This window comes from Culex quinquefasciatus, chromosome 2 (assembly GCF_015732765.1).
Source record: "Culex quinquefasciatus strain JHB chromosome 2, VPISU_Cqui_1.0_pri_paternal, whole genome shotgun sequence".
Classification (NCBI taxonomy): Eukaryota; Metazoa; Arthropoda; class Insecta; order Diptera; family Culicidae; genus Culex; species Culex quinquefasciatus.
In genome coordinates, this window is record NC_051862.1 from 152,373,023 (window position 1) to 152,399,136 (window position 26,114).

General features: G+C 36.1%; 1 protein-coding gene across 5 annotated transcripts in view; it reads right to left on the reverse strand.

The window, feature by feature from the left end:
* LOC6050531 (cGMP-dependent 3',5'-cyclic phosphodiesterase) overlaps positions 1-26,114 on the reverse strand; it is a 116,977-nt gene that overhangs the window by 58,784 nt on the left and 32,079 nt on the right. For all 5 annotated transcript variants that reach the window (XM_038255873.1, XM_038255870.1, XM_038255871.1 and 2 more), the window contains exon 4: positions 17,534-17,629. In XM_038255873.1, coding sequence (XP_038111801.1) covers positions 17,534-17,629 — 96 coding nt within the window. The remainder of the gene's footprint in view (positions 1-17,533; positions 17,630-26,114) is intronic.

Consider the following 26,114-nt stretch of genomic DNA (forward strand, 5'->3'; position numbering starts at 1 on the left):
CTGCGATGATTTTAAAATTTCAGCAATGACCTATAGATGTTATGGTACCAAAAGTTGCGTCTTTTAATTACGAAAATTTTGGTATTTTAACATGTATAGGTCATCGCTGAATTTTTTAAGGTATCGCAGTTCTAGTGAAAAAAGTTGATTTTTTCCCGTTTTCGTCATTTTCCCACTTTTGCGCGTGGCGCGTCGAAAACCTCAGTATTTATTTTCAAAAAATCGTATCTCAGAGTATCGAAAACATAACTGCACCATGTGAAATTTTCGATACAAATATTTTCAGACATAGGCTCTGGTCCCGAGACCTTCAAAACAGCATTTTATGTTTTCATTCAACCTTTTCAAATGTTAAGCTAGATTTTGAAACTTCTTACTATTTTTCCCAAATAGCCAAACTAATCACCTTTCTTTGCGTCTAGGACAGCTAAAATCGGATGAAATGGCGCGGATATGATTTTTGAAAAAGTGGTTTTGCGAAAATCGACGAAAATTGCCATTTTTCGAACCACCCTAACACGGCGTAGGTCACCCTAATGGCCAAACAAAAAAATACGGGTCGAATTATTTCGGCCAAGGATCCCTCAGAAAAATTTTGAGCCCGATCGGAGAACTTTTTTTTCGAATCATGCTGTTTTCGTGGGGAATTGCTGTATACAGACACAAAACAACAAAATTTGCAAATCAGTTCCTAAACTTAAAGCTTTTAGGTGCTTCAAAAACTGCTATCCCAATTCAGACGGTAGTATCGACCCCAATTGACGGTTATTCTCTAGAATTTCGCAATATTTTTCAGATGGGATTTTCTCATCGATTTGGTGTTATTGATAAAGTTGTAGTTTACGAGTAGGACTTTTCCACAAAAAGTTCACTGGAAATAAAACCGGATTTTTAATATGAATTTAAATCTGAACTATATAAATGCTTAATCTGATACCGTTCAATTCAATTTTGAATGTTTTTTTTTATGCAAAATATTTTTTATGCTAAATCAAATAAACAATCTTTTTGATAAAGTGCACCGTTTCCAAGTTATAAGCGGTTCAGGATCTTGAAAAATGTTTAGATGTTTTTGCATAAAAAAAAACTGAAAAAAAAATCTACAATATTCCTTTTCAGACTTAGTAAATAAAAGTATCCCCTGAAAGCACTTATTTTTGAGCGATTTTCAATGTCCAAAATGGAACTTTCTGAAATCAAATTTTAAATTCAAAGTATTATAACATTGGATATCGAACGAATTGTTTCCGAAATATTGTTAGTTGAGAAATGAGGACTCATTAGATGACACTAAGAGAAACTAATTTCCAAAATAACTTTTAAAATTGTAAATATCCATTCACGTGAAGCCATCAATCAGTTCAAGGGAAAATTGATGATGACTCTCAAATGGTCTGCATCTCATTCAGTTTAACGAATATCAGCACCAAAATAAATCAGCATATGCCGGTTGTCCCCTTCTTGAAGCCACCGAAGGAATTTCTGTTGTAAATCAAATATGTCTCAAAATTTATATAAATATGTGATGCAATCATTGACTTCCTGGTCAACAGTCATTGATTAATGACGATATCCATAATTTTTCAAGGAATAGGAGAATCATCACGAAAAAGTATCAACACATGAAGGGTACCGTCACCTGGGATCAATCGGGACACATGGGGCGAAGTGGAACAGCTGTTTTAGCCTTGTTACTGCATAATATTTCGATATTTTTGACTGGTTCCGGATAGAACAGACTCTTAACAATAAAAATATTGCATTGTTTTCCAAACTCCAAGCTTTTACGTGCGCTAAGAACTGCTGTCCCTATTCAGACTGTAGTCCCGATTCGCCCCAGTTGATTATTATAAACAGCATGTAGAAGAAATTTTGTCGAAATCTTGTCAGGGAAGCATAATTTTTATCTTCACCTTAGCAAAATTCATGTACTGGGAACTTATTTCGATGGAGAAGCATCACTTCACTTCTTTACTTTAAGTACTTGGATCCGAGACCTTCAAAAAAGCAAACAAAATTATGATTTGATCTTAAAATTTACTCAACTAAGTTTTTAAAATGTCTTAGTGTTAAAGGTCAAACCAATCACATTTGTTTAGAAATATAGCAAGCTAAAACTGGAGGCATGATTTTTTGTTGAAAAATATTTTTTCCCAAGATCGTTTTAAAATACCATTTTAGATCACCCTATAACGGATAGGACCACCCTAATCGCCAAACAAGAAAATACGGGTCTAATTATTTTGTTAATTAACTCTCATGCAAAATTTGATAATGCTGGTTTGACGTGGAATCGCAGAAATTTTACTTTTTTTCAGGTCGCTAGTAAAATTTATTGTTGTCTTAAAGTTTTGTTATTTAAGCATGTGAATGAAGCACAAGTGCAAATTCAATTGAACGCAACGCAAAAATATCCGACATCTCCAGAAACTAACCTGTTGCCAGGAGAACTTAACGCATCATACACCTGCTACGTAATTGCGAATGTGATTTCTCAAGGTACAAAAAAGCGAAACCTCAACTGACGCTCCCACTTCCAAATCTGCGTACCATGCTGCCAGGTTGACAAAATATTTACTTTAAAAATTTGAGCTCCTCAAAGAAAAAAAAAGGTTGAAAACAACCGTCACACACCATTTCCTTCGACGTCGACGAGGAACCTGGCACGCGGCTTCTGCTGCTGCTACTAGCCAAACATCCGAATTACACGTTTTGGCGAGTGGATTTCACAGGAAAACCAACCAGCGATAACGGGGTCTGTTCCACACTCGGTTGCGAAATCTGGTTGCCGCGGACGTCACTGTAAAATTCCCCCGAATACAGCGCGTCACTGGGCGAAGAAACGTGGCTACGTGAATCAGAGGACTGCGGTACTACAGATATTTGTGACGAAATTTTACACGTTGAAGTAGGATAGATTAGCACATGCTAATGATTCAATTCCAGAAGCCTTCATTTCGGATGACTTGCATGAAATCGATATTTGTTTAGTAAGGTCACTTTATCGAGGATGAATCACCGTGTTTTGTCACCCTAAACTATAACAATTTCAGAAATTACAAGCATTTAACTAAAACACATCCCATTACGCTTTAAATTAAACTGAAATGTTCATACATCCACAAATTCCAACAATCCAGTGCACTAAATCGCTAGAGAAAGGAACAACTCATGCAGAAAGATATCGAATGTGGTACATTGAACTTTGACCACACAGCCACATATGGGAAGTTTCAGCTATCTTGAAGAAGCCCTCGAGAAATGAACATCCGGAAAACTTTGGTGTAACATTTAACGTAAGTATTTCTAACTCGGACAAACAAATTCGTCAAGGATATCTGATTATTTATTTGAAATTCAACAGAACTGTAAATTTGACATTTCTGCCCATACGGCTTCCCAAATTACACCAGTCCCCCCAATGACCACTCCAAACAGGTGGCATGATCCCGTGTGCACGCACCCCAGGCCGCAGTTACATCCGGTGCGGGCATCATATTGTCCATCGAGCCGGAAGCGGCAACCATCGACCGCAACCGATTGGAAAGTCCGGGTCGGTGCGGTGCAATTTCCCATTGAGTATAGCATTTTCCGGGCCACTGAACCGACCGACCGGCACAGCAGCGAAAGATAGCGCAGAAAGATCCTCCTCACCCATTAAACACAATGTGTGTGCCGAGGAACGAAAGTAAAAGATTATGGTGCATCACCCACTTGTTTCAACGCTCCGGAATGGGTCAAGGGAGTTGGGTTAGTTATGCCAAAGCTCGGTTACCGATCTACCACAAGAAACGAGCACAGCAGTGGTGTAGAGAAATGTTTGGAATTTCTTTGAGGTTTGTTTATTCCGGATATACTGGGCATGTGCACTGGAACTGAACAGTCATTGGAAGCCATTTGAAAATTATTATGTGGGATTCAATAATACACATGAAGAAGCTTTGTTTGCGGAATTTGATGCAAAAGTTCAATTTTTTTAGCTTCCGAGATCAAAGAATCGTCTTACAGCTTACAATATGTTTGAATACATATGTATTTCTTTGAAAAGATACAGCATTTCTTAGATTTTATCATTGCAGGTGTTTACAAAAAAAAACCAAAATTCGAAATCTGTATTGAAAAAAAATGGTAACTTCGTGAAATTGTGCTGTATAATTCCATTATATAAAAAAGTTTTTTTTATGATATTTTTTCGTGCTTTTTTGGAAATATTTTTTTAAAGGATAATATTTTGTTATTTTTGTTAACTTTTGCATTCTCTTATTTGAAACATGAGCAGAAGTTAAATATTTGTGATACAGTTTTCAAAAAATGAGCCAAATTTTTTTTAGATTGATTCAAAGCTAGTTTTCATATTCTTTCAAAACTAGGCCGATGCAAATATTTTTCAAATTTTTTGTCCCTCGGCTGGCTGGCCAGTTTCAATATAAATATTGAAATAACAAGCCATAGTTTCAACATTTGCACGGAAAAGTGTTTTAAAATGCATTTTAAACTAGTTCAGTTGTTTTGCAATCAATAGTTTTCAAAAAATGCATGATTTGACGAAAACAAAAATTTTAGCGAAAAAAAACATTTTGCGATATTAAACATCGAGAATTTTCAAAAATTCAAAAGATTTTTAAATTAACCCAAACATGTTAAAAATGATTCTAAACGCAGGGGAATGCATTTAAAATTGGTTTCAGCTAATTGCAGTTCAATTTCCATTTTGTTTTTATTCTAAACTTATTTTTACTAGGTCCCCTTAGTTTAATTTCCATTGAAATTTTGAAGTTTTCTGAAAAAAATGTTTTTTTGCCCCCTGATTTTTTGGGCCAACTTTGAATGGGAGAGAAACAAAAACTTTAAATAAAATTTGTACCAGCCTTATGCTCTGATGAAAAACATTTTGTTTAGATAAGTGCATCCCTGCTTCGGAGCGCTGTCTGTATATTAATTGAAATCGTCTGAATTTTGCTTTTTCTTCAATTATCAGAAACTTCAGTATCATTTAGAGATCATCAGAATCTTCCAACCAAATAATTAGCGATGGAAGAATCTTTATCAAAAGAAAATCATTTGGCGCTCATCAAGAGAAAAATCGGAGAGAACATGGTTCTCCTCTCTCACTCACGAAATATCGGTAAAAAGAAACTCAAAAAATCATCGTCCGGATTATTCGGCGAAACACCGACTTCACTACTACACTTGCAGGTGTAACGTCACATGTCGAAAAATGACCTGGCACTATTCGTAGATGAACAATGTTTGTAAACAAAGCGAAATAAATTATTTTAAGTGGTGCTAATGAAGAAACTCACAAAAAATCTTCTACTGATTGAGAATTTCGAAAGCGATTTTCTTTCTCTTCTCTCTTTCGCGGGTGAAGCAAGTTCGCAAGCGAGAATGATTTTTTCGCGATGCTTTGCCTTGCTTTACCTTTTAAAACATTGTGTTTATTATGAATGTTTATCAAGAAATTATTATTTTTTTTTCAACCGTGGAAAAGGGGTTAATTTTTTAATATACAGTATAATTTCCTAAACAGCCATGTCATATTTTTTGGCTAGATTTTTGCCAATTTTCGAACTTCAATTCCATTTTTTTTAATTAGGTCCTATAAACATATGAAAGACAATAGCTTATAGGACCTTTTCCAAAAAAACTCAGGAATTTAATTTTCAAAAAAATGCTGAAAATCGTTCTCTTCATCGATGTTATTGAAGGTTAAACAGATCCATGTTTTTGACCCCCAGAAACGCCTACTTTTATTCAACATTAAATACCCTGAATTTGAGTCAAGTTTTTAGCATCGGTTATCATTAACCCCTTCCCGCCCAGAGCAAAATCGAATTTATTTACGTTTTTCCACATTACTCGTAACTGGAACGACCAAATTGGATGAAATTTTAATGGTTATTAGTTAACATTTTATATTAACTAATGCAGGTTGAACCAGGTTGAAAAATTAAAGGGGTTTCGGAGAAATTAAATTTTGAAGCCAAAAATTGGTGGTGCTCTGGAGTAACCATGGGCGTTAGAGGGTTAAAAGCAGCAACCTTGAATTACATGTTCTGCAACCATTATTTCTTGTGGTGTATCAACGCATCCAATCGACTGAATAAACGAAAGTTTCTAGCGTTTTTTAGCCATGAATTCCAATTCCAAACAACTCCATCAATCAAATCGGCGCTGGTACACCACCGCATCGAGGCGCAACAGGTCCTCCGGCCGGGACACGTTCCAGCCATCACGGGTAAGCTCCACGGTGGCACACAATTTGACATGACATCGCCTCTTGGAGTCACCATGTGCTTGCCAACCAACCTCCCTTGCCCAAACAGTACCTATAGTCTTGCACCTTTTTGCCAACGACGAAGCGATTTCATTAAAAATAAAGGGATTTTCAGTAAAAGCTTTTCTCTCACACAAGGGAGCAGAAAACAGTTAACGAGTTTATTCTTGGTTACGTTTAAGTCTATTTCTAACTGACGGAATCACCATAAATAATTCAACCGCAAGTATTAAATTTCTATCCAATTATTGTTGCAGTGGCTGTGCTACATAGACTCTTATTCATGCTGTTCAATGTTAATCTTCATCGTGGGTGTAAACATTTTCGAGTGACATATGTGTGATCTTTTTAAAACTAGAATTAACTTGGAATCATATTTTAACATTCTTAAATTTGATTTTTTTTTTCCCATCGCTGGTCAGATTAAACGAGAACTCGTTTTAAATCTTCATCTATGCCAGAATGAAGCAAATTTATCACAGTTCGCTGCGTGCATTCCCGAGGTGCCATCATAAGCCGAAATCCCATCAACCAGCCGGAGCTTGATGGAATCAAAATCAGTGCGCAAAGCAAAATTTTGCACCCAGGGTGGGTGCGCGTAGTGGCATGAAATTGAAAAGTGATTCCAGGAAGAAGAAAAAACGTTACACCGACCCTGCATAGAATCATACGAGAAAAACATCACGCAACCACGTCAGCTTTAATCTTTGGTGCTATATATGTTCTCACACCGTGTTGACGGAAGAGGTTGGTGGGGGCGGATCTGCCGCGCTCAACATCGAGCATACCTTTCATGTCGGTTCCGGTGTTGTACGCCAGACCGCGAGTGCGAGCGGAATCTCTATATCGACGGTATCGTGTCATCTTGTCGTATGTCGTTTTATGACGTTTCGAGGAAATTGCCTTTAAATGTTTGACCTGGAATAACCGTTCTGTGCATAGTCCGGAATTTTGGTTTAAATTGATTGCCGGAGTCCCAAGTTATAAACAATTAAGCAAGGATTAGACGTGCATGAAATATTGAAAAAAAAAACGGTCTCAGAATAAAATTTCCATTGGCAATTTGTCGCAATTGCAGGGTGTGTCAAGATAGTAAGATCTGCACATAACAACAACATTTAGAATGAAAAGGGACCACATCGTACGGAGTTTTAATTGAATATCTCAGGATTAAAGACGATTTTTTGGGAGCTGTGATGAGCAAAAGCTGGCTATTTGAAGCAACACATGTAGAAATTCCCAAAATTTCATATCACAGAAAATTTATTAAATCCTCAAAAAAGATTATTTTTATTCACTCCTGAAATTTTCATAGAGAAATTTCATTATTAAAGTGATACGATTTTTTGTCATGCACATAGCGAACTGCGAAATTTTCTTAGCATTTTACTAGAAACATCGAGTTGAATTACGGGTGCCACGATATCTCTTGATTGTATGGATAAAATTAGCAAAAAAAATGATATGCAGTCTCTCAAGACTATTCCGTGTGCATGATGAATACAAAAATTAAAAAAAATGACTATTTCTTATATGAAAAAAAAAAACAAATTTTATTTCTTTTCAAAATTAACTTTTTGAAAATCGAGGTTACAAGTCTTCACCGAAATATTGTACCGATTTAGTCAAATCAGTGTTGAAATATCGTGGCACCCGTATTTTTTAACTGCCGTCTTTAAAAAGCTTTATCTCGGAAATGTACAACCAAATTTCTACAAATTTGTTTTGTTGCTTGATTTGAAAAACTCTAACTCAATTCAGCCAAAACGCACGTGCGAAAAGATAGCACGAGCACGACGATATGTATATGTGAATCCGATCAAAAATTTTTGCTTCCCAGGGGGGGAAACACCACCCAGTGATTTTACCGTATGCTGGAGGGAGTTGAGATCGCACTGTAGGCATGTTTATTTTATCTTACAGTAAAAAAAATGAAAATAATTACGAAAATAAAGTAAATTGTTGGTGAATCAACAAAACAAATTTATAATTTTTTATCAAATTATTAAAGAGTTTTTAAACCGAAGAATTTTCTGATCAATTTGGTATTTTCTTCAAAGTTCAGGAAAAATAAACTCTAAAAATTACTCACCCTGTTTGTTTTGCCTTCCTCACTGAGGTAAGGCTATAATCCTGCTCTAAAAATGAACTTTTTATTAAAAGCTCAAAGACCCACCTTCATGTATACATATCGACTCAGAATCGAAAACTGAACAAATGTCTGTGTGTGTGTATGTGTGTGTGTGTATGTGTGTATGTATGTGTGTGTATGTGTGTGTGTATGTATGTATGTGACCAAAATTCTCACTGAGTTTTCTCAGCACTGGCTGAACCGATTTTGATCAAACCAGTCGCATTCGACTTGATTAATGGTCCCATACATCGCTATTGAATTGTTTGAAGTTTCGATAACTAGTTCAAAAGTTATGTATAAACATGTGTTTTCACATATATCCGGATCTCATTTATATGCATGTAAACGATGTCCGGATCCATCATCCGACCCATCATTGGTTAGGTAATCGAAAACCCTTTCCAACGAGTCCACAACATTGAAGATCTGGCAACCCTGTCTTGAGTTATGACCACTTAAGTGATATTTATGTACTTTTTTGAAGCCGGATCTCACTTAAATGTATGTAAACGATGTCCGGATCCAGAACTCGACCCATTGTTGGTTAGGTAATCAAAAAACCTTTCATACGAGTCCACAATATTGAAGATCTGGCAACCCTGTCTCGAGTTATGACCACTTAAGTGATATTCATGTACTTTTTTGAAGCCTGATCTCATTTAAATGTATGTAAACGATGTCCGGATCCAGAACCCGACCCATCGTTGGTTAGGTAATCGAAAACCCTTTCCAACGAGTCCACAACATTGAAGATCTGGCAACCCTGTCTCAAGTTATGACCACTTAACTGATATTTATGTACTTTTTTGATGTATGTAATGTATGTAAACTATGTCCGGATCCAGAACCCGACCCATCGTTGGTTAGGTAATCAAAAACCCTTTCCAACGAGTCCACAACATTGAAGATCTGGCAACCCTGTCTTGAGTTATGACCACTTAAGTGATATTTATGTACTTTTTTGAAGCCGGATCTCACTTAAATGTATGTAAACGATGTCCGAATCCAGAATTCGATCCATCGTTGATTAGGTAATCGAAAACACTTTCCAACGAGTCCACAATATTGAAGATCTGGCAACCCTGTCTCGAGTTATGACCACTTAAGTGTTATTTATGTACTTTTTTGAAGCCGGATCTCACTTAAATGTATGTAAACGATGTCCGGATCCAGAACTCGACCCATTGTTGGTTAGGTAATCAAAAAACCTTTCATACGAGTCCAGAATATTGAAGATCTAGCAACCCTGTCTTGAGTTATGATCACTTAAGTTATATCTGTGTACTTATTTTTCGGGTTCTAAAAAAAATAGCTGAAACATGTGTTCAAACCACTCATATTACCCATTGTTTGTAAAAAGTGAGGAAGGCTTTAACCACATAGGTGGATTAAGTTAGTTTTTCTATTACTTTTAAATGCGTAAAACATAGTTGCCCAAAATACAGATTTTGATTTATTTCTTAATTTTTAGATATGTTTTAAATGACTAAAAATGACATCTTATGAGCTATTGTACAAGGAGATGAAACATTATTGTTTGCGTTCGAAAAGTATTGTTTTTTGCTACATGTCGAAATTATGGACGAACATAAATTAAGATTTATTTTTTTGATGTAAAAGTCTAATTTGCAATCGAAAAGTACTAGACAAAAAAAAGTGAAGTGGCAGCACAGTCAAAGTTTTTTTTAATTTACTAACTCTCAAACTGAATTGTGTACTTTTTGAAGCAGTTTTTTCGAATGGTTTAGCAAATCTAAAATGACCCCTTTAACATTTTCTCTGCATCGAGTTTTGTTAGAATGCGGGATTTTTCGAAAACCCAGGAACAAACTTAAAATGCAGCTCTTTTTAAAATATTGTAACAGTGAAAAAATCTCCAAATTAAAACAAGAAACGTTTGTATGGTCAATTTTATACGAATTTGCTGAACTATCTGAAATAGTAGTTAATGCAACAAGTTGCAAAATGGTCTTTTTTCAGCATGAGACTCTGCTGACTTTGCGCAACTCTAAAAGCAAAACAGTGTCTAAATGTATTACTTTTCGATAAAAGTATTGAAAAGTTCTACTTTTCAGCACAGAACTTTTGAGCACTGGTACGTTGAAAAAAAAACTTAGCGTAGACAGGTTAAGGATTTAGTCCTTTTTCCATCCAATTTTCTGTTTCTAACAATTTTAGCACTTATTTTCAGATTTCAGTTGAAACGTCTTTTAAAAGATGTGTTTGAACGGAAAAGTGTTGCCAACATTTGTTATGCCATTCAGGAGAAATAATTTTAGAAAAATGTGTTTTTTACTATCGTAAAAACTCCATTACATTTTTACTGATTGCAGTTAATCTTTAAGAAGTCAATGCTGTTCACTTCTAGGCACGATAGTTGCAGCCACACTTTTCCGACTCCGCATGGACGGAACGGATGTCGGTGATGAGCAGAGTGTGTCGCGGCGGAAGAACCCCGCCTGCGAGCCACCTCCATCAGAATCGGAATATCTGTGCCGAGCATAAACGTGCAATCGTGTGGATGGCAATAAAAATAAACATAAAATACGGAAAACTCGTTGCAGTTTTACAGCTTCCAGCGCGCACACACACACACACACAGACACATGATGTGGGCAAATTTTGACGTATAGGTCGGAATGGGAAAGGGGAAAAGTTGAGCGTTATATTTGATATGGTTTCATCAACAAGTTTGAAGATTTAATTTGAATTCTGATAGCACTGATATTCAATTTTGGTATTTGACCTGCTGCTGCTCAAATATGTGTTAAATTTCGTTCAACACAGTTTAAATTTAAAAGGGATAAAATGTGGTGATGAAACACAATAAAAAGAAATTATAATTGCTTATGAAGAATCTAAACAAAAACAAACACAAAATTAAAAGGGTTGAAAGTTCATTTTACAACATCAACTTTTGTTACAAGATATGAAGATTTCACAGCTTCCCAAAAACGTACTATGCACTTGGAAAATCAACAGCTTTATATTACTTTTCGAACAAACTTTAGCGCCCGGTGGTTTTACACCGCAGCCAAAGTACGTGAGAAATCTGCCCGGAGAAGAATTTATAAAGTGGCGGCGATGAGTGGCCAAGGAAAAACTTTCCCCGGGTGGTAATAGAATAAACCAATGCTCATTATTCATCATTCCGGTGCAGTAACTTTTTAGCAGAAGCTCTTTTGCGTTGCAGCAGCAGCAGCAGTCACTGACGTTGAGTAAAGTCGAGGTTACGCAAGTGAAAGCTGTACTACGCTGCAGCAATGAGATTAATAAATTGTTCCAGGCTGTCGTTAAATGACGACAGTGCGAGTTTTCCAGTTCAAGTTTCACTTTGGTTTGATGGTTTGTACTGAATTGCTTTAAATCATAGTTTTGAAAAGAAAGGACTTCAGTTAGGGGAAATATACCCATTTTAATCACTCTAAGCTGTTCGACCAATTCTCATCACTTTTGCCGTTTTGATTGCTCACTTTTATTTGAGCTATTTATTACTTTGAAACAGTCAAAAACACTTATGAAAACTGTAATTCATGATCACAGTGTTGATAGGCCAATACTAGAAATAGGCTGAGAAAGGGTATAGTTCCCCTAATCAGAATCTTTTAATTTTCAAGATAACATTATTTTTGCAACCCTTTAAAAATATATTAAAATTAAGTTGATTGAAATATTGCAAACAAGTACAGAGGTTTTCCCAAGTTGGTTAAAAATTCAGATAAAACAAGCTTTCTCTACCGAGGATAATTTGGGACGTTCTTAATAATGCATGGTCTTTTGCTGCGGTTTACGGATGCCTGTTGGTTAAATGATGAAGGGACTGATAAATAATGAACCACTCAGCTTTAAAGACCGCTCATTCCATCTCCGGAACGGTTTGTTTATTTTAAGGTATCAGGACCGGGTTGACCCGAGCAGGCAAAAGAATGTTAGAACGGGATGAGTTTAATGTTGGTTTGGGTTTTTTTAGCGATTCTGTTGTGAAACAACTAATGTTTCCTGTCATTCTCGACCATCAAGGGAATTATTTTACTTTTTTAACAACATTTTTTAAATCATTGAATTCATATTTTTCTAAGAATACCATTATTCCCAATAAAACAAGTAATTATTTGTTTTGATCAAATTATCTTCAAACCTGCTCATCTGCATGTCTAAAAGTACAATAAATCAAATATTTATTTGCCTTTCTTACCAAAGTTTTTTTTTTTGTAATGTAGAGTTTAAATTTGGGAACCCGCTTTTAAATAAAAGTATATTTTAAATCAAATTTATATCTTTTCTCTCTTTGATACTATGGGAGCGTACAACCCATAGGGTTAAAGTTCCCCTAATAAACTCATCAAACAATAACAATAACTCTTTTAAACTATCGATAAAAACATTTTTAAATGGGTTTTCTAAATTATGAGATTTTGAAATTAAAATGATTGGCTAATGATTTTTTTGCAGCGGTCTCCTTGAAATTATTCGACTATAATTGAACTTTGAATATGAACAAAAAACGCATGGAATCAGGTGGGATTCGAACTCACACCTTTGGATTGGTAATCAGATGCTCTAGCCACTCGGCCACCGAGGGGTTGTCACCCCTTGAGAGAATTAATCCGTAGTGGTGAAATAATGTCACAAGGTCATTTACTATATAATACAACAATCCCTCTCCCGACGATTCCCCTACACACACCACACACCATATTCTATAAATAACTCGAAGTGGTTGGTACGGTATGTCCCCACTTCTTCTTCTTCCCCTGATGATTCCATGAAATGTGGGTTCCGTTCATAGAATCTGTCTCTTGCGGTTAATGCAACGCAGTAGGCCGGGCCGCTTTAGTGAGTGTAATACATTTCGGGGATTCTCGAAAGTACTGCAATCATTAATAATGACAAAGAAAGAACTTGAGGCTTAATCTAACCATAAGTTCTTCCCAAATGCTTTCTTCGGACTGGTTGCGCTTGTGTTCGATTAGATTAGATTAGATAATGATTTTTTTCAGCGATTCCACGACAAACTAGCAGGATTCAGATCAAAAATCCTCCGATTTCGCTAAAATGTTGCATGGAAGTACCTTGGCCAAAATAATTAGACTGTTAAAAATAGAGTTCCAGGAAATGACGTTTTTAATGATTTCCGTAAAAACCACTTTTTTTAAATTTTGCATACGGAACGGCTGAACAAATTTAAGCTCACCACATTTCGTAAGAATGGTGATTGTTTGAGCATTTAGTGCAAAATACTTTATGTTTCAAACATTGCTGAATACAGTTACAGATTTAATGAAAATTTTGTTTGCTGATCTCGAAACCAAAGTGTTCTCAACTGAAAATAGCTTGTTATGATTTTCAGAATGTTTGCGTCCCGAGCAGACGGAAATAACCTGGGAATAACATTTTTTGATATTTGAAAATACTAGGCCAATAACATTTTATGTTATTTATAACAGGATTTGTTATTCGTCGTTATGATTTTTTTTATTATTGGGTTGTTATTGTAATAAGTTAATAATAGTTATTCTTCGAACAAATCTTTGTTATTATTCTTTGTTATTTGAATCCGATCATCCCAATAACATTTGGAGATGTTCTGTTCTCGACTTGCTTGCCCAACCAAACCAAAATTTTAGTATTAGTTTAGTGAAAATTGCCACTGAATCCGCTGTTTAAATACAGTCCCCAATACACTACAAGAGCGTTCCCATCCGGAAACTAGGAAGTATTTACATTACTTTACGTACAAAAGCAAATTTTGCTCGGGTCAAGCCAGGTGAAGGTAAAAAGTTCTAGAGAGGATGGAAAGGGTGCAGAGAAACCAAAATGTTATTTTAAATGGTAATGAAATAAAAGTATCGCCTTCCCATCAGAGCAATTATGTTTAAGTGTTACTGTCTGCAATGATATTGTGCAGTTAATGTTCTTCAAATTATGTAAGGATTTGAAAGTGTTCGCTTAGATTATCTTTTATAACAGATTATTCAAATCCCATTGACGAAGCTTCTCAGTTTTTCCCAACTCATCACAAGTTATAGGCGTAATTTCAATCCTTCATCACGCACGTGCGTCTGTGGAAGACCTTTTCAGGAAACCCGGTCACGTTCCACCGGGGTGGCGCACACCAGCCTTGGTCGAGCACCTTTCTCTGCCTGTTCCCATCCCAACGGGGATCGCCCAAGGACGACTAATTTTCCACCATATACGTCGCCAAAGGGGAGAGACACATCCCAGTCGATGACATTTTGAGTAATGTTCCCCCTTGGTTTCCCCTCGCCTCGAGCCATCCAAGTCAAATCTAATGAATATTTGATCGATCGAATCTGTCCCGAGTTTACCCTCCCTCGGAGCGCGGTTCAAATCAGTCTCTTGGACTTGGAAATGAAGCTCATAAAATGCAATAAAGCTGGTCGTTTGGTAAACTTGCGCATAAATTCCTACTATAAATATAAACACTCGGGAATATAGATTAGCGGCGAAAGCGACACAGAAATTTATTATAATCCACAATACACAGTTTCGATTTGTGCAGTCAAAGAAAAACCACCAACACACAAACGCACACGTTATCGAACCATAAATATAGGTGTACCGCTCGTGTCGTCATCGCGCACCCTGGTTGTAGGTGCGCTTGTACATAACGAACTATTTATGCGAAAATGATAATCGACTTAACAGAGAGGAAGAAGGCGAACCAAGGGAGAAACAGGGTGGAAAAGGAGCTTTTATCCTCGCGAGGAAATGACGTTGCACAACCTTAATGCGAATAGCTGATTTGCCTGCACGTATGGCAATGGGGATGTCCTTAAGTTCAACCAGATTTTCACGGTTTATGAGCCAAACTGGTATTTTGACAGTTATTTTTCTAATAAGACTTTACTTAATTTCCTTCTTTTTAGTTTGCTTATTGTTAAATTTGTAAAATTTCCAAAAAATACTTGAATTTTTGAAGAAAAAAAAAACACCGTAATTTCCAAGATAACGTATTTTTCATCAAAAAAGAATGAAATTTGTTTCAAAATCGCTGCCATTTTCCGTTACTCAACTGTTAGAAATCGAGAGACATTTCATTTTATGGAAAATTTAATGTGCTTTTCGAATCTGCTTTTTCGTTTAAAATTTTTTTTTATGAAATTACAGACCAGACTCGATTATCCAAATTTTCTATTATCCGAAGTTCGATTATTCAAAGGTTTATATGGGACTTAAGATAATCAAATCACGAACAAAAAAAACATTAAATTCGAGTTCTGCGACCTCATTTGAGTCGAATTTGAATATTTGATAATAAATAACAAAATACATTTTTTTATTGTTTCAATACTGCCATTTTTGCCAACATCTTAGATTTACAAATTTTGAATCACTTTAGCGTAGTTTAGGGGTCATACTTAAGCTCAACAATCAAAAATTATTTTATTGACCTAATTAAATGAAATTCACGCTGAATATCAACCCCGAAATCGCCCGACTTCGAATCTGTTTTTTGTTTTTTTTATCTGGCTCAAGCATTTCCACAATTTTTTATGAAAATATTTAATTTAATGGTCCAATTTTCAATGTAAAAAAACAAATATTTGTAATATTTTATGATATTTTCGAAAAAAAAAAACATTTTTAATATTTTGGAATCAAGACTTACAATTCAATTGGGCGTAATATTGAATGTTTGGCCCTTTTGAAATGTTAGTCTTGATTCGCAAAATTTTCAAAATATTTTTTTTCACAAATGTTTATTTTTTTTAATAAAAATTGGTCAATTAGTTGCCAACATCTCGGCATTAGAAAATGTAAGAATGTGAGACTTAAAAAACTTAAATTTTCCTTTATCTTTTTCTTTAAGCCGTTGTTTCTCAGCAATCAGAGGTCCAATCTTCAATGTCTCTTAGATAATTTTATTAGAAATTTTCTGAACTTCTCGAAGGGTCACTATTTTTTTAAATCAAAAAACTGCAAATATTTAGATGAAATCAAACTTTAGGTGGCTATATCTTGGAAATGTGGCACTTTATCAAAAAAATCTGTAATGTACTTTTCAATGACAAATTTATATAAAAAAAATGGTTAAAAAAAATAATGTTAAAAAATTTCATTATCGAAATCACTATTTTATCAAAAATGCATAACTCGGTGGCAATTTTTTTACCATACTTCTCTATGGCTCAAAGGTTGCGGGTGTTTGTCCTTTAAAACATATCAAAAAATCTCAAAAATAAAAAAATACATATTTTGGGAAATTGAGTTTTTGTGAAAAAAAAAACTTAATTAAAAAATCGACAAAAAATGTCCCTATTGTAAAATGTACCTATTTTTTATTTTTATTTATTTTTTTTTTGAATGGTCAACATTTATACCTACTACTTTTCCGAAGACTTGGTGTCATGATCAGAAAATTCCTTCAAAAATTTGAAATTTTAGAATATTTACGTACCATTTTTGTATCAGTCAATTGTATGGAGCCTTGTATAGGTGAACCTATGACACAGAATGGCTTCTTTGGTCATAGGGAAGGCCCTCACAAAGTTTAAACCAAAACAGAAAATAAAAATATAGTCTTTTTCCGATTTTTGTTAAAAATTGCTCAACTCTAGAGTTTTTTTTTTAATAGGTCCTGTAAACATATGAAACACAATCGCTTATAGGAACTTTTCAAAAAAAACTCTAGAGCTGAAAATCTTAAGAGATTGTTCTAGTATATCCACAAAGTATTTTATTTGAAAACTTGAAATGTCACATTTTTTTTAGATTTAAATAAACATAACGTGTCGTACCAATATAAATAGAACCACCCCAATTCCTACCAGGAATCCTGCTTTTCCGCGGCAACATTCACCAAAAACCATTCAGATTGTGTGCTGCTGCCGCTTATAATTCAGCTCACAGAAACCGAACCACCGGCGCGACGTGTCCTACGTGAGCCGGAAGAATTCGACTGCCGGCAGAGAAGGTGGTGGCCCAAGATTAAATGTATCGCACAGTTTGGAATGGGAAAATAAATGTTTCCAGGAATGGCCCACATTCCAGCAGTAAGACAAATGCCACATTGAAAGGTTTTTGGTGCGTTGAAGGTTTTCCCGAGGATTAAGGACAAACGGGAAGTTTGATGGATGTAACAGTTGAATAACACTTACCATTTCGATCACCTCGGAAAAGTCTTTGTTCAGGTCCTCTATGACGAACGGATATCCGTTCTGTTGGGATGCATTTTTCAAGTGTGACGAGTTGATCTGAAAATAAAAATGAAAAAGGCCATTATGAACAGTGTAATGCACAGAAACGTATGGTAGATTAACAATTTGTCCAACGACGTGCCAACGTTGCTAGGATTAGGACAACAACAATGATTACTTTTCAACTTTTTTTTTTTGCTTGTTTTTTATGTTGGCTTTGTTATTACTTCAGCAACAATTTTCCATATAAAATGACTAAATGGATGTGGCAAATCCGGAATCCCCTCATCCTCTCAAGTCTATTTTGGTCATTCAATCCCAACTTCAACGCGTGGGCGCAAGCCAGAAAAAAAAACCTCCAAGCTTCTTTGTGGTTTTTTTATGGGCCAGACAAGAGGGCATAAAAAAGCGTTTAGTGCCCCACGAGGAACAAATTTGGGCTCCACATCGTGTACACATTACGAGCCAGCAACAGACCGGCCTGGCTGTCAGCTGCAAGTGGGTAATTTTCTTGGCACCCACCAACGAATATGAGCGCCAACAGTGATCGATACTTTATCAAACTCTTTGTCAAAAAGTTGGCGGGAATCTAAGGTTTTATGGTTTGAAAAATGAGAAAAAAGTACTTGAAAAAGTTTACGCCAACGCGGGAGTTGCTGTCGCGTCTTGGCGGAGGAATTTAATGATGCGTTAATTAATACTTTTTCGCTTCTCAGACTTTTGAGTGTTAAAAATTCTTAGTATATTCATTAGCTTTTCTTAAGTGACTCTTAAAAAAGTTCTAATATTTATTTAATTTCAATTCATACAGCTTTAAATCCGAAATTCAAGCTACAGAAAAGAGCTTTCAAGATATGCAAAAAAGCTCAGCAAACCCCCTTGAAGAATGAGATGCACACAAAGACATGGAATGACATAAATTCCTGGACTCGAGGAAGTGTTCGGAAAATTTAGCTCTTGATAGTAAAAGCAACAATGCCTGCTAAACACAAAGAACAAAGCGAAAACACATCTGTCATAAAGTCTGAAGACACAGGGGACTGGATAAGTAGGGGGGGATGAGGTTGGGTATTTTTAGAAATTTTACGCGTGATTTAGGTCGACAGCTGGTACGTGATTGATGGAAAGCTGCCACTACGGTATTACTGCGCGGGGTGACTTTTGTTTTGTATTTGCTACTGCCAGCTCTACTAGCTGCTGGACTGGTCCGCGTTTTAAACCATCATGCGATTTTTGAAGGTCCAGTTTTCATCATTGATTTTGAACCTGTCTGAATGTTTTCTAGAAACAATCAAGCATCAACAAAAAATAAATATTGTTGAGCCATTGGAAATATTTTAATCGTCCGTTTTGCCGGTCTCTGAACCAAACAGCCTTGAATTTTTGTATGGGATTCCTTGGAAAATTTTACGTAACGTGCTCTAAAAAGGAAGGAGTTTGCTTACAGGATTCCAAAAAACTTTAAAATTTCAGTGATGACCTGTGAACTAAAAAATATAATTTTAAATTCTAATCTCACAACTCGATATTTTTGAAGGTGATGTCAGTATTTTTTTAGGCTGTCTGAAGACGCTCAAATTAACAGCATTGCATTTTAGTTGAAAATTAACTATAAATAAATGAAATTGTAAATTATGGTAGGGAAACTATACCCTTTCTAATCAAACACCTATCTTCGTCATATAAAGAGTTTGATGCTCGATTAAAGCTCCAAAAATACTATTTAGGCTATAAACTTACCAGCAACAGCACCGCCTCAAGTAAGCACGCAAATTTGTGCCATTTACTGACCAAAAAGATCAAATTAAATGCACTTTTGATCATTTTTTTCTATTTTGCGAGACCATTTCTCATAATTTTGGTGGCACACACATCCAAACTCAAGATGAGTGCTTAACTGCTTAACGAAAGTCGCCATCAATATCTTTTCACTTGCTCTAACGTTTTCAAAGCGCTTAAGGTCTGAAATTGCTTCCAACTACCGGCAATATGTTCTTTTGCACATTAGTTAGTCACTCACTTGAGAAATAATCTCGAAATATGTAAATAATTAGCAAGCGCCATAAAAAAAACAAACGCTCTAAGTCTTTTGACGTTTAGATTTTGACTACCCATTCCAATCGAAGGCTGAAGAAAACCGAGCGAGAAGCGAAGGCAAAGAAAGAACAAATGGTGGCCACCAACACCACCAGCAGCGCCTGTTGGAGTGAGCCAGTGATGCCAGGAAATATTCTCAAATGCTACTTTTCGTGAGTGTTCGCTTAAAATTCCATCAATTTTGGCAGCTCGAAGCAGACCCAAAAGAGCGCTGGAAGAAAAAAAGAACTAAGTTGAAAATAGGAAAATGGGCGTGGCCCAAATGCACTCGACTTATTAGAATGCAATTTTCTTTTTAAATGCTTGTAAAAGGAATAGCATAACTTTTAATAAAAGTGTAAATAAAAAGAAATGTTCACAAAAAGTTGCTCTACTCGTTGGTGTACTTGGTTTTAGTAGATTTCAAGGAACCAGATTATCCAGCATCATTCAAACACGACCGCTTATTAGGCTTAAAATGGACATATTTCCCCTATAAATGCTATGCCTCTTAGAAGCAACCATGCTCACCCCCCTTAGTGTTTGCTACCCCCATAGATAAACAAGTGTGCGCATGGTTGCTTAAGATGATTCCACTGCATTTCGACGCTGTTGGGCTATCTCGACGCACGTGCGTTTTGAGCCAAATTGATTTAAGAACACCATTTTGTGCAGCTCACAATGCCTCAACTTTTGACCATCCTTCACAGATTCCCAACATTCGCTTTCAATCCTGAGATATTCAACAAAAACCGAAAAAAACTTCATGCATTTTTGTCACTTTTCATATGAAAGAAGTGTCAATCTTGTCGTGCTATCTTGACACAGCCTGAAAATTGGTCAGAACGCGTTTGACAAACGTACAAGTACGACTACCGTAAACATTTGTAATTATAACTCAGGACTTCGGCAATCAAATTCAACCAAACCTTGGGACAATTCTCAGAATCGTCAGCCAAACAATACGTGTTTGTTTTTGTTTACATTGCGTGCTTTTGTTTATGTTTATTCAATGTCAAACATAAAAACGCGTTTTTCTCGGAAGGTTGAAATTGCGGGTGCGGCAAGATCAGCACGACAGTGTCGATTTATACTCGAAATTTACAAATTTATTTCTTTTCAGGGAAATTGACTAAAAATTTGTCAATTCGAGTGTGTTCAGGGAGCCCAAATAATCTTGGGATTCAAGCTCTGCATATAAACTTGACCAGGATTATGGCATGTAATGGAAGAGAATTTGAGCTATTTTAAATCACCCTAATATATATTCGTCCAAAGATTCGTCCTCAGAAAAATAACTCGTACAACGTCAACATCATAAATTTTTATAACGTTACCCTTTAACAAATCTAAACTGCATCACGTGATCAAATTTGCCCCTACAATCATCATAATGAAATAAACATTGCTCCGGAAACTTTTTCGTTCCACGCTCATACACACACACTCAATTTGGCTATTGTTAGAAGGGGAGCAAATTTGCCCACATGAAATACGTCTAAACATCAACATAAAATTCAATTCCAGACTCCAGACCAGTCCAGCACTGATTCGTATGTTGCCTGGCGTGGTGGCAAAAATTGCTCATGAAATATTTACAAAAAAATGGCCGCTTCGGGGTGTACGATACACCATCACCCATTACCGGAGTTCACCGGAAACACGTTTTTTGTTTTTGTTTTTTGTTTTGTAGCTGATGTTGTGCGCACACACGTATAAACTCTTTGTTTGCGAAACAACAAATGACTTCCCATTCATATTGACGTCAGCGCGCACAAATACACCTGGCGAGTCATTATGCCACCAAGGCTCCTGTTCTTGAAGCTTTCTTTCTTCCCAGTTTCCTGGATGGGGTAGGTGTGCACCTATTTTGGACCTATTGTGGTTCTTCTTTCGACCTACTTAAATTAATCATCGAAGAATACAAGAAAGAGTACGAAATCATTTTTTTTAATAAAATAAGCCAACTATTTACATATAATTTCCCTTTCCGGGAATGCTCAACCTTCAAGTCCACCCAACTTTTCTTCTCGAGATGTTTTTTTCTCTTGGTCCAAGTTTTAGCCTCCAAGAGAAATCTCCAATCGCCACTTTACCCCCTTCATAGGGATTCTAATCTTGCTATTTTTAAAATGAAGGTCGCCGGCTGCCTTCGAATGAAAGCCAAAGTCTTTAGAAAAAAAGCTCCACAAGAAGCTCACAAAGGCGGTTCTCAAGGTGGATTCGTAGGCTGGCGGCTTTTTAATGGAAATTTTAAGAGGTGTCATGTGCAAAAACTCTGTTTTTGAGCTAAATGTGGGAGGTATGCTAGAACTGGTTCAGGCTGATGGCATCCATTATTTATGTTTGGTATGTTGGGGCAGTATCGTATTTGTAAATAGCATTTAGCATCCAAATGTTAAATATTGCTGTTGACTTTGAGAACCGGATTCATTGATAACAAAGGCTCAATGTCAGCAACCTGATGGCATAATTGATTTGTAAGTTTCAGCTAGATGCTTTTAATTTTGTGTTAACTTTGAAATATTTATTTTTGAGTTTTAAAAATGTTCGGTTTAGTTCAAAGGAAAATTGAAAATTAAATGTACTTAAATTTGTTGAAAACCTCAAATCAACAGAAAAAAACCACTCACCCGTATTTGTTCATTGGATATTGCCAATTGGATTGGATATTCATCCATCCAACCCCCCAAGTTAATTGGCCTTTGTAAATCAATTGAAATGTTAAACCGCAACCTCATGCACAACAGTTTTTTTTTATTTAATTATTTCTGGCAACTGACGTAACACAAAAGCTTCTATAGTGCACGACTGGATATTCATTCCCGTTGAACCGAGATTGACGAAATTTGATCTGTGCGGTGCCATCATCATCACCCATTATTCAACAGTGAATGAGTTGTGGGCGGATCACGCGTGACAACGCAAAAGTGCATAGATATATATGGTATATTTGGTTAAGGTATGATACACAATGTAGACCAGAATATGAATGTAATTTGTACAGAGTGACTATACATTGTGGTGGACACATAGAAGAAGAGATACCCTAACTTAGCTCTTGATGCGGTGTGCTTGAAAGTTGTTTTTCTAGCAAAATTAGAAACAGAGAAAACAATATGACAAAAGAAAACTAAAAAAGTTAATAAAGCAAAGAATACATTTTGGAAGATTAGAAAATGACACAGTTCCAAAGATAAAAGTGGAGGAATTGAAGATGTATAAGAAGGTAAAAAAAATCAAGAATGAAACAGTCAAAAGTGAAACTTTTTTGACTTTATTTGTGTACATCTAGCTTACTTTTTCAAAGTAATCAATGCGCCATTTCAAATCACTATTTTTTTTTTAATTAACTCTAACATTTGATAGGTCGAAAATAAATGTTTTTGAACCTTTTTAAATGTTGGGGTTGATTTGAAAATTTTGGAAACATTTATTCGAGAAATCGACAAAAATTCAAAATACTTTTTTTTACAATGAAAATATAAAATATGACGATTTTTGCCTTCCTCACCTTACTGAGGAAAGGCTATAAAATCACTCGAAAAATGAACTTCTTAATTCGACCTCGTAGACCTACCTTCACGTATACCTATCGACTCAGAATCAAATTCTGAGCAAATGTCTGTGCGTGTGTATGTCTGTAAGTCCGTGCACCGAAAAAAATGCACTCGATTATCTCCGGACTGGCTGAACCGATTTGAGCCGTTCTGGTCTCATTCGATCCGTCTTAGGGTCCCACAAGACCTATTTTAACTATTATGAAGTTTTGTTAAGTATTTCAAAAGTTATGCTAAAAAAACGATTCTGGCTAAAGTTTGAAAGATTGTAAAAAGGGTGGTTTTTGTAAGAAAACCCGTCTGATCATACATTTTTAGAAAGGTATTTGAAAGACCTTTCTAATGAGCCCAAAACATTGAAGATCTGATAATCCTATCAAAAGTTATGAGCACTTAAGTGTCATTTGTACACATTTCAGAGGCCGGATCTCAAATATTTTGATGAAAAAGTTGTCCGGATCTATCATGCTACCCATCGTTGAATAGGTAATCAAAAGACCTTTCCAACGAGCCCAAAAGATTGAAGATCTGATAACCCTATCAAAAGTTATGAGCACTTAAGTGTCATTTGTACACATTTTAGAGGCCGGATCTCATATATTTTGATGAAAACGTTGTCCGGATCTATCATCTATCATATCGTTAGATGGGTAATCAAAAGACCTTTCCAACGAGCCCAAAACATTGAAGATCTGACTACCCTTTCAAAAGTTATGGTCACTTAAGTGTTTTTTATAGACTTTTAGGAGGCCGGATCGCAGATAATTCGATGAAAATGTTGTCCGGGTCCATCATGCGACCTATCGTTAGTTGGATAATTGAAAGACCATTTGAATGAGTATTGAAGATCTGATAATCCTATCAAAATTTATAAGCACTTCAGTTCCATTTACACACTTTTTTGAGGCAGGATCTCAGCGTAAACAAAAAGTCGTTGCGGTCGTGTGCTGGTCATGTTCCCGGTGGGCGTGTTTTGAGTGATATTTTTTTAAAGATTTTATCCATTTTCACTCGAATGGGCCGTAAAATTAAATGTAAATTTTCTAATTGGATTTTTGGGTGCACTAAAAACACCACATTCATGCTGAAATAACTATTTATTTCCACTTTATTTTTATAAAACGAATGTTTCTGCGGGAGCAGATTGACAACATTTAATCACCCGCGTTTGATTGCTCGACAGTCCAGAGATTCAAGAATTATGATCTGCGCCATCGAGATCACAATGAGCGGAGTGCTATCCTCTTGATTCTCCTTTTCCATCCATGCGCGCCACCGGAACACCCGCGTGCCGAAAATAATCTGGATCTTGCCACCCGGCTCGACGACCGCATTCAGGTCGGCTTCGTCGATCTGACCCTGCTCCACACCCATACAGGCCAATGGTTGCGCGTCCCGGAACAGCACCGTTGGTGTATCGATGCGGCTCCTGCTCGAAGGTGGACGGTACAGCTCTTCCTAGCCGGAATTAAGGATTCAAAATTTATATTTAATTTGAGAATTGATCCACTAGTCGATAGCACTCTTCTGATATAATTACATATTTCAACAAAAGTTCATCACACTTACTGTAGAGAATAAGACGGGGATAATCAATATTAGCAAAATATATTTGTAAATTAATTATTGCATTGCAAAATAGATACTAGAAATCATTTATGACCTTTTATAATGTTAGAATCGAAATTGAACGAAGCGAGAGCAACCTCGTGGTCGTGTGCCATGCAATGGCATGGCTTTCTATATATACAGCCTTTCTTATATACAGCCTTTCTGATATACAGCCTTGATGCAATGGGCTAGCAACGCGCGTTTGTCTGTATGAGTGTGAGTGCGTCGTTTGTATGCGCAACGCAAAGTGAGAGTGAGAACGAACGAAGTCAATGATTGCTGCGATGCAAGCGCAGCCGATGACGGTTGAAACGCGTTGCGTCAGAGAGAGATATGAGAGATTCGTAAGTGTGTGTGAGCTCTGGGAATGATCGTGATTGAGTGTCAGCCTGTCAGGTTTTCAGTCTGGTTTGGAATTTTGCAACGGAAGGTCTTTTGACGACGATTTGCAAATTCAATTTTAAAATGGCTTCACGGTGAGCAAAGAAAAGGTTTTATAGGTGTGTTTACTACATGGCGCAGTTGGTGGGTAAGTTTGGTAAGGATTTAAAGAATTGGGAGGAAAACTTTGAGACAGAGTGATGAAATGATAGAGACAGTTGACGGAAGCCTCAACTGTCCGGAAAAAATAAACAGTTGACGAATGCCTCAACTGTACGAAAATACACAGTTGACGAATGCCTCAACTGGAGAAATGAAAAAAAAAAATAAGTTGACGAATGCCTCAACTATGCAATGAAACTGTTGACGAATGCCTCAACAAGTTGATTATGAGCGTGAATTGGATAAAAACAACAGCGTGGAGCTTGGACGTAATATCATGTAAATAAAAAAAAAATGGTTTGAGCATGAGCAGTTCGGAGAAAAGCTCTAATAAAAGGAAGAGTATTGAAATTTCAGCGTTAAAGAATCTGGTGTTCATTGGCGAGAATTTCTAAATGAAATTGTTTTTTTCTCAAAAAAAAAGAGAAAATCGGAATGAGTTGAGATGAAAACGCGGAATGAGTTGGGATGATGTTGAAACTTTCAGTCAGTTTGAAAAGAAAGTGTGTAAAATGGAAGTTTTGAAAATTACACGCTTTATATTTGATCCCGAAGAGGTTGAAAACAAATAAAAAAACGTTAAGGCAAAAAATGAGGAAGTTTTTTTAAATGACAGATCAAAACAATTTGGATAAATTTAGAAATTTCTGATAGTAAACTCTGAAAATGTAAGAAACGGTAGCTTGGAAACCTACACGCCTTATATTTTATAATTGAACGGAATTTCTGAAGTAAAATCAAATAGAAGTACG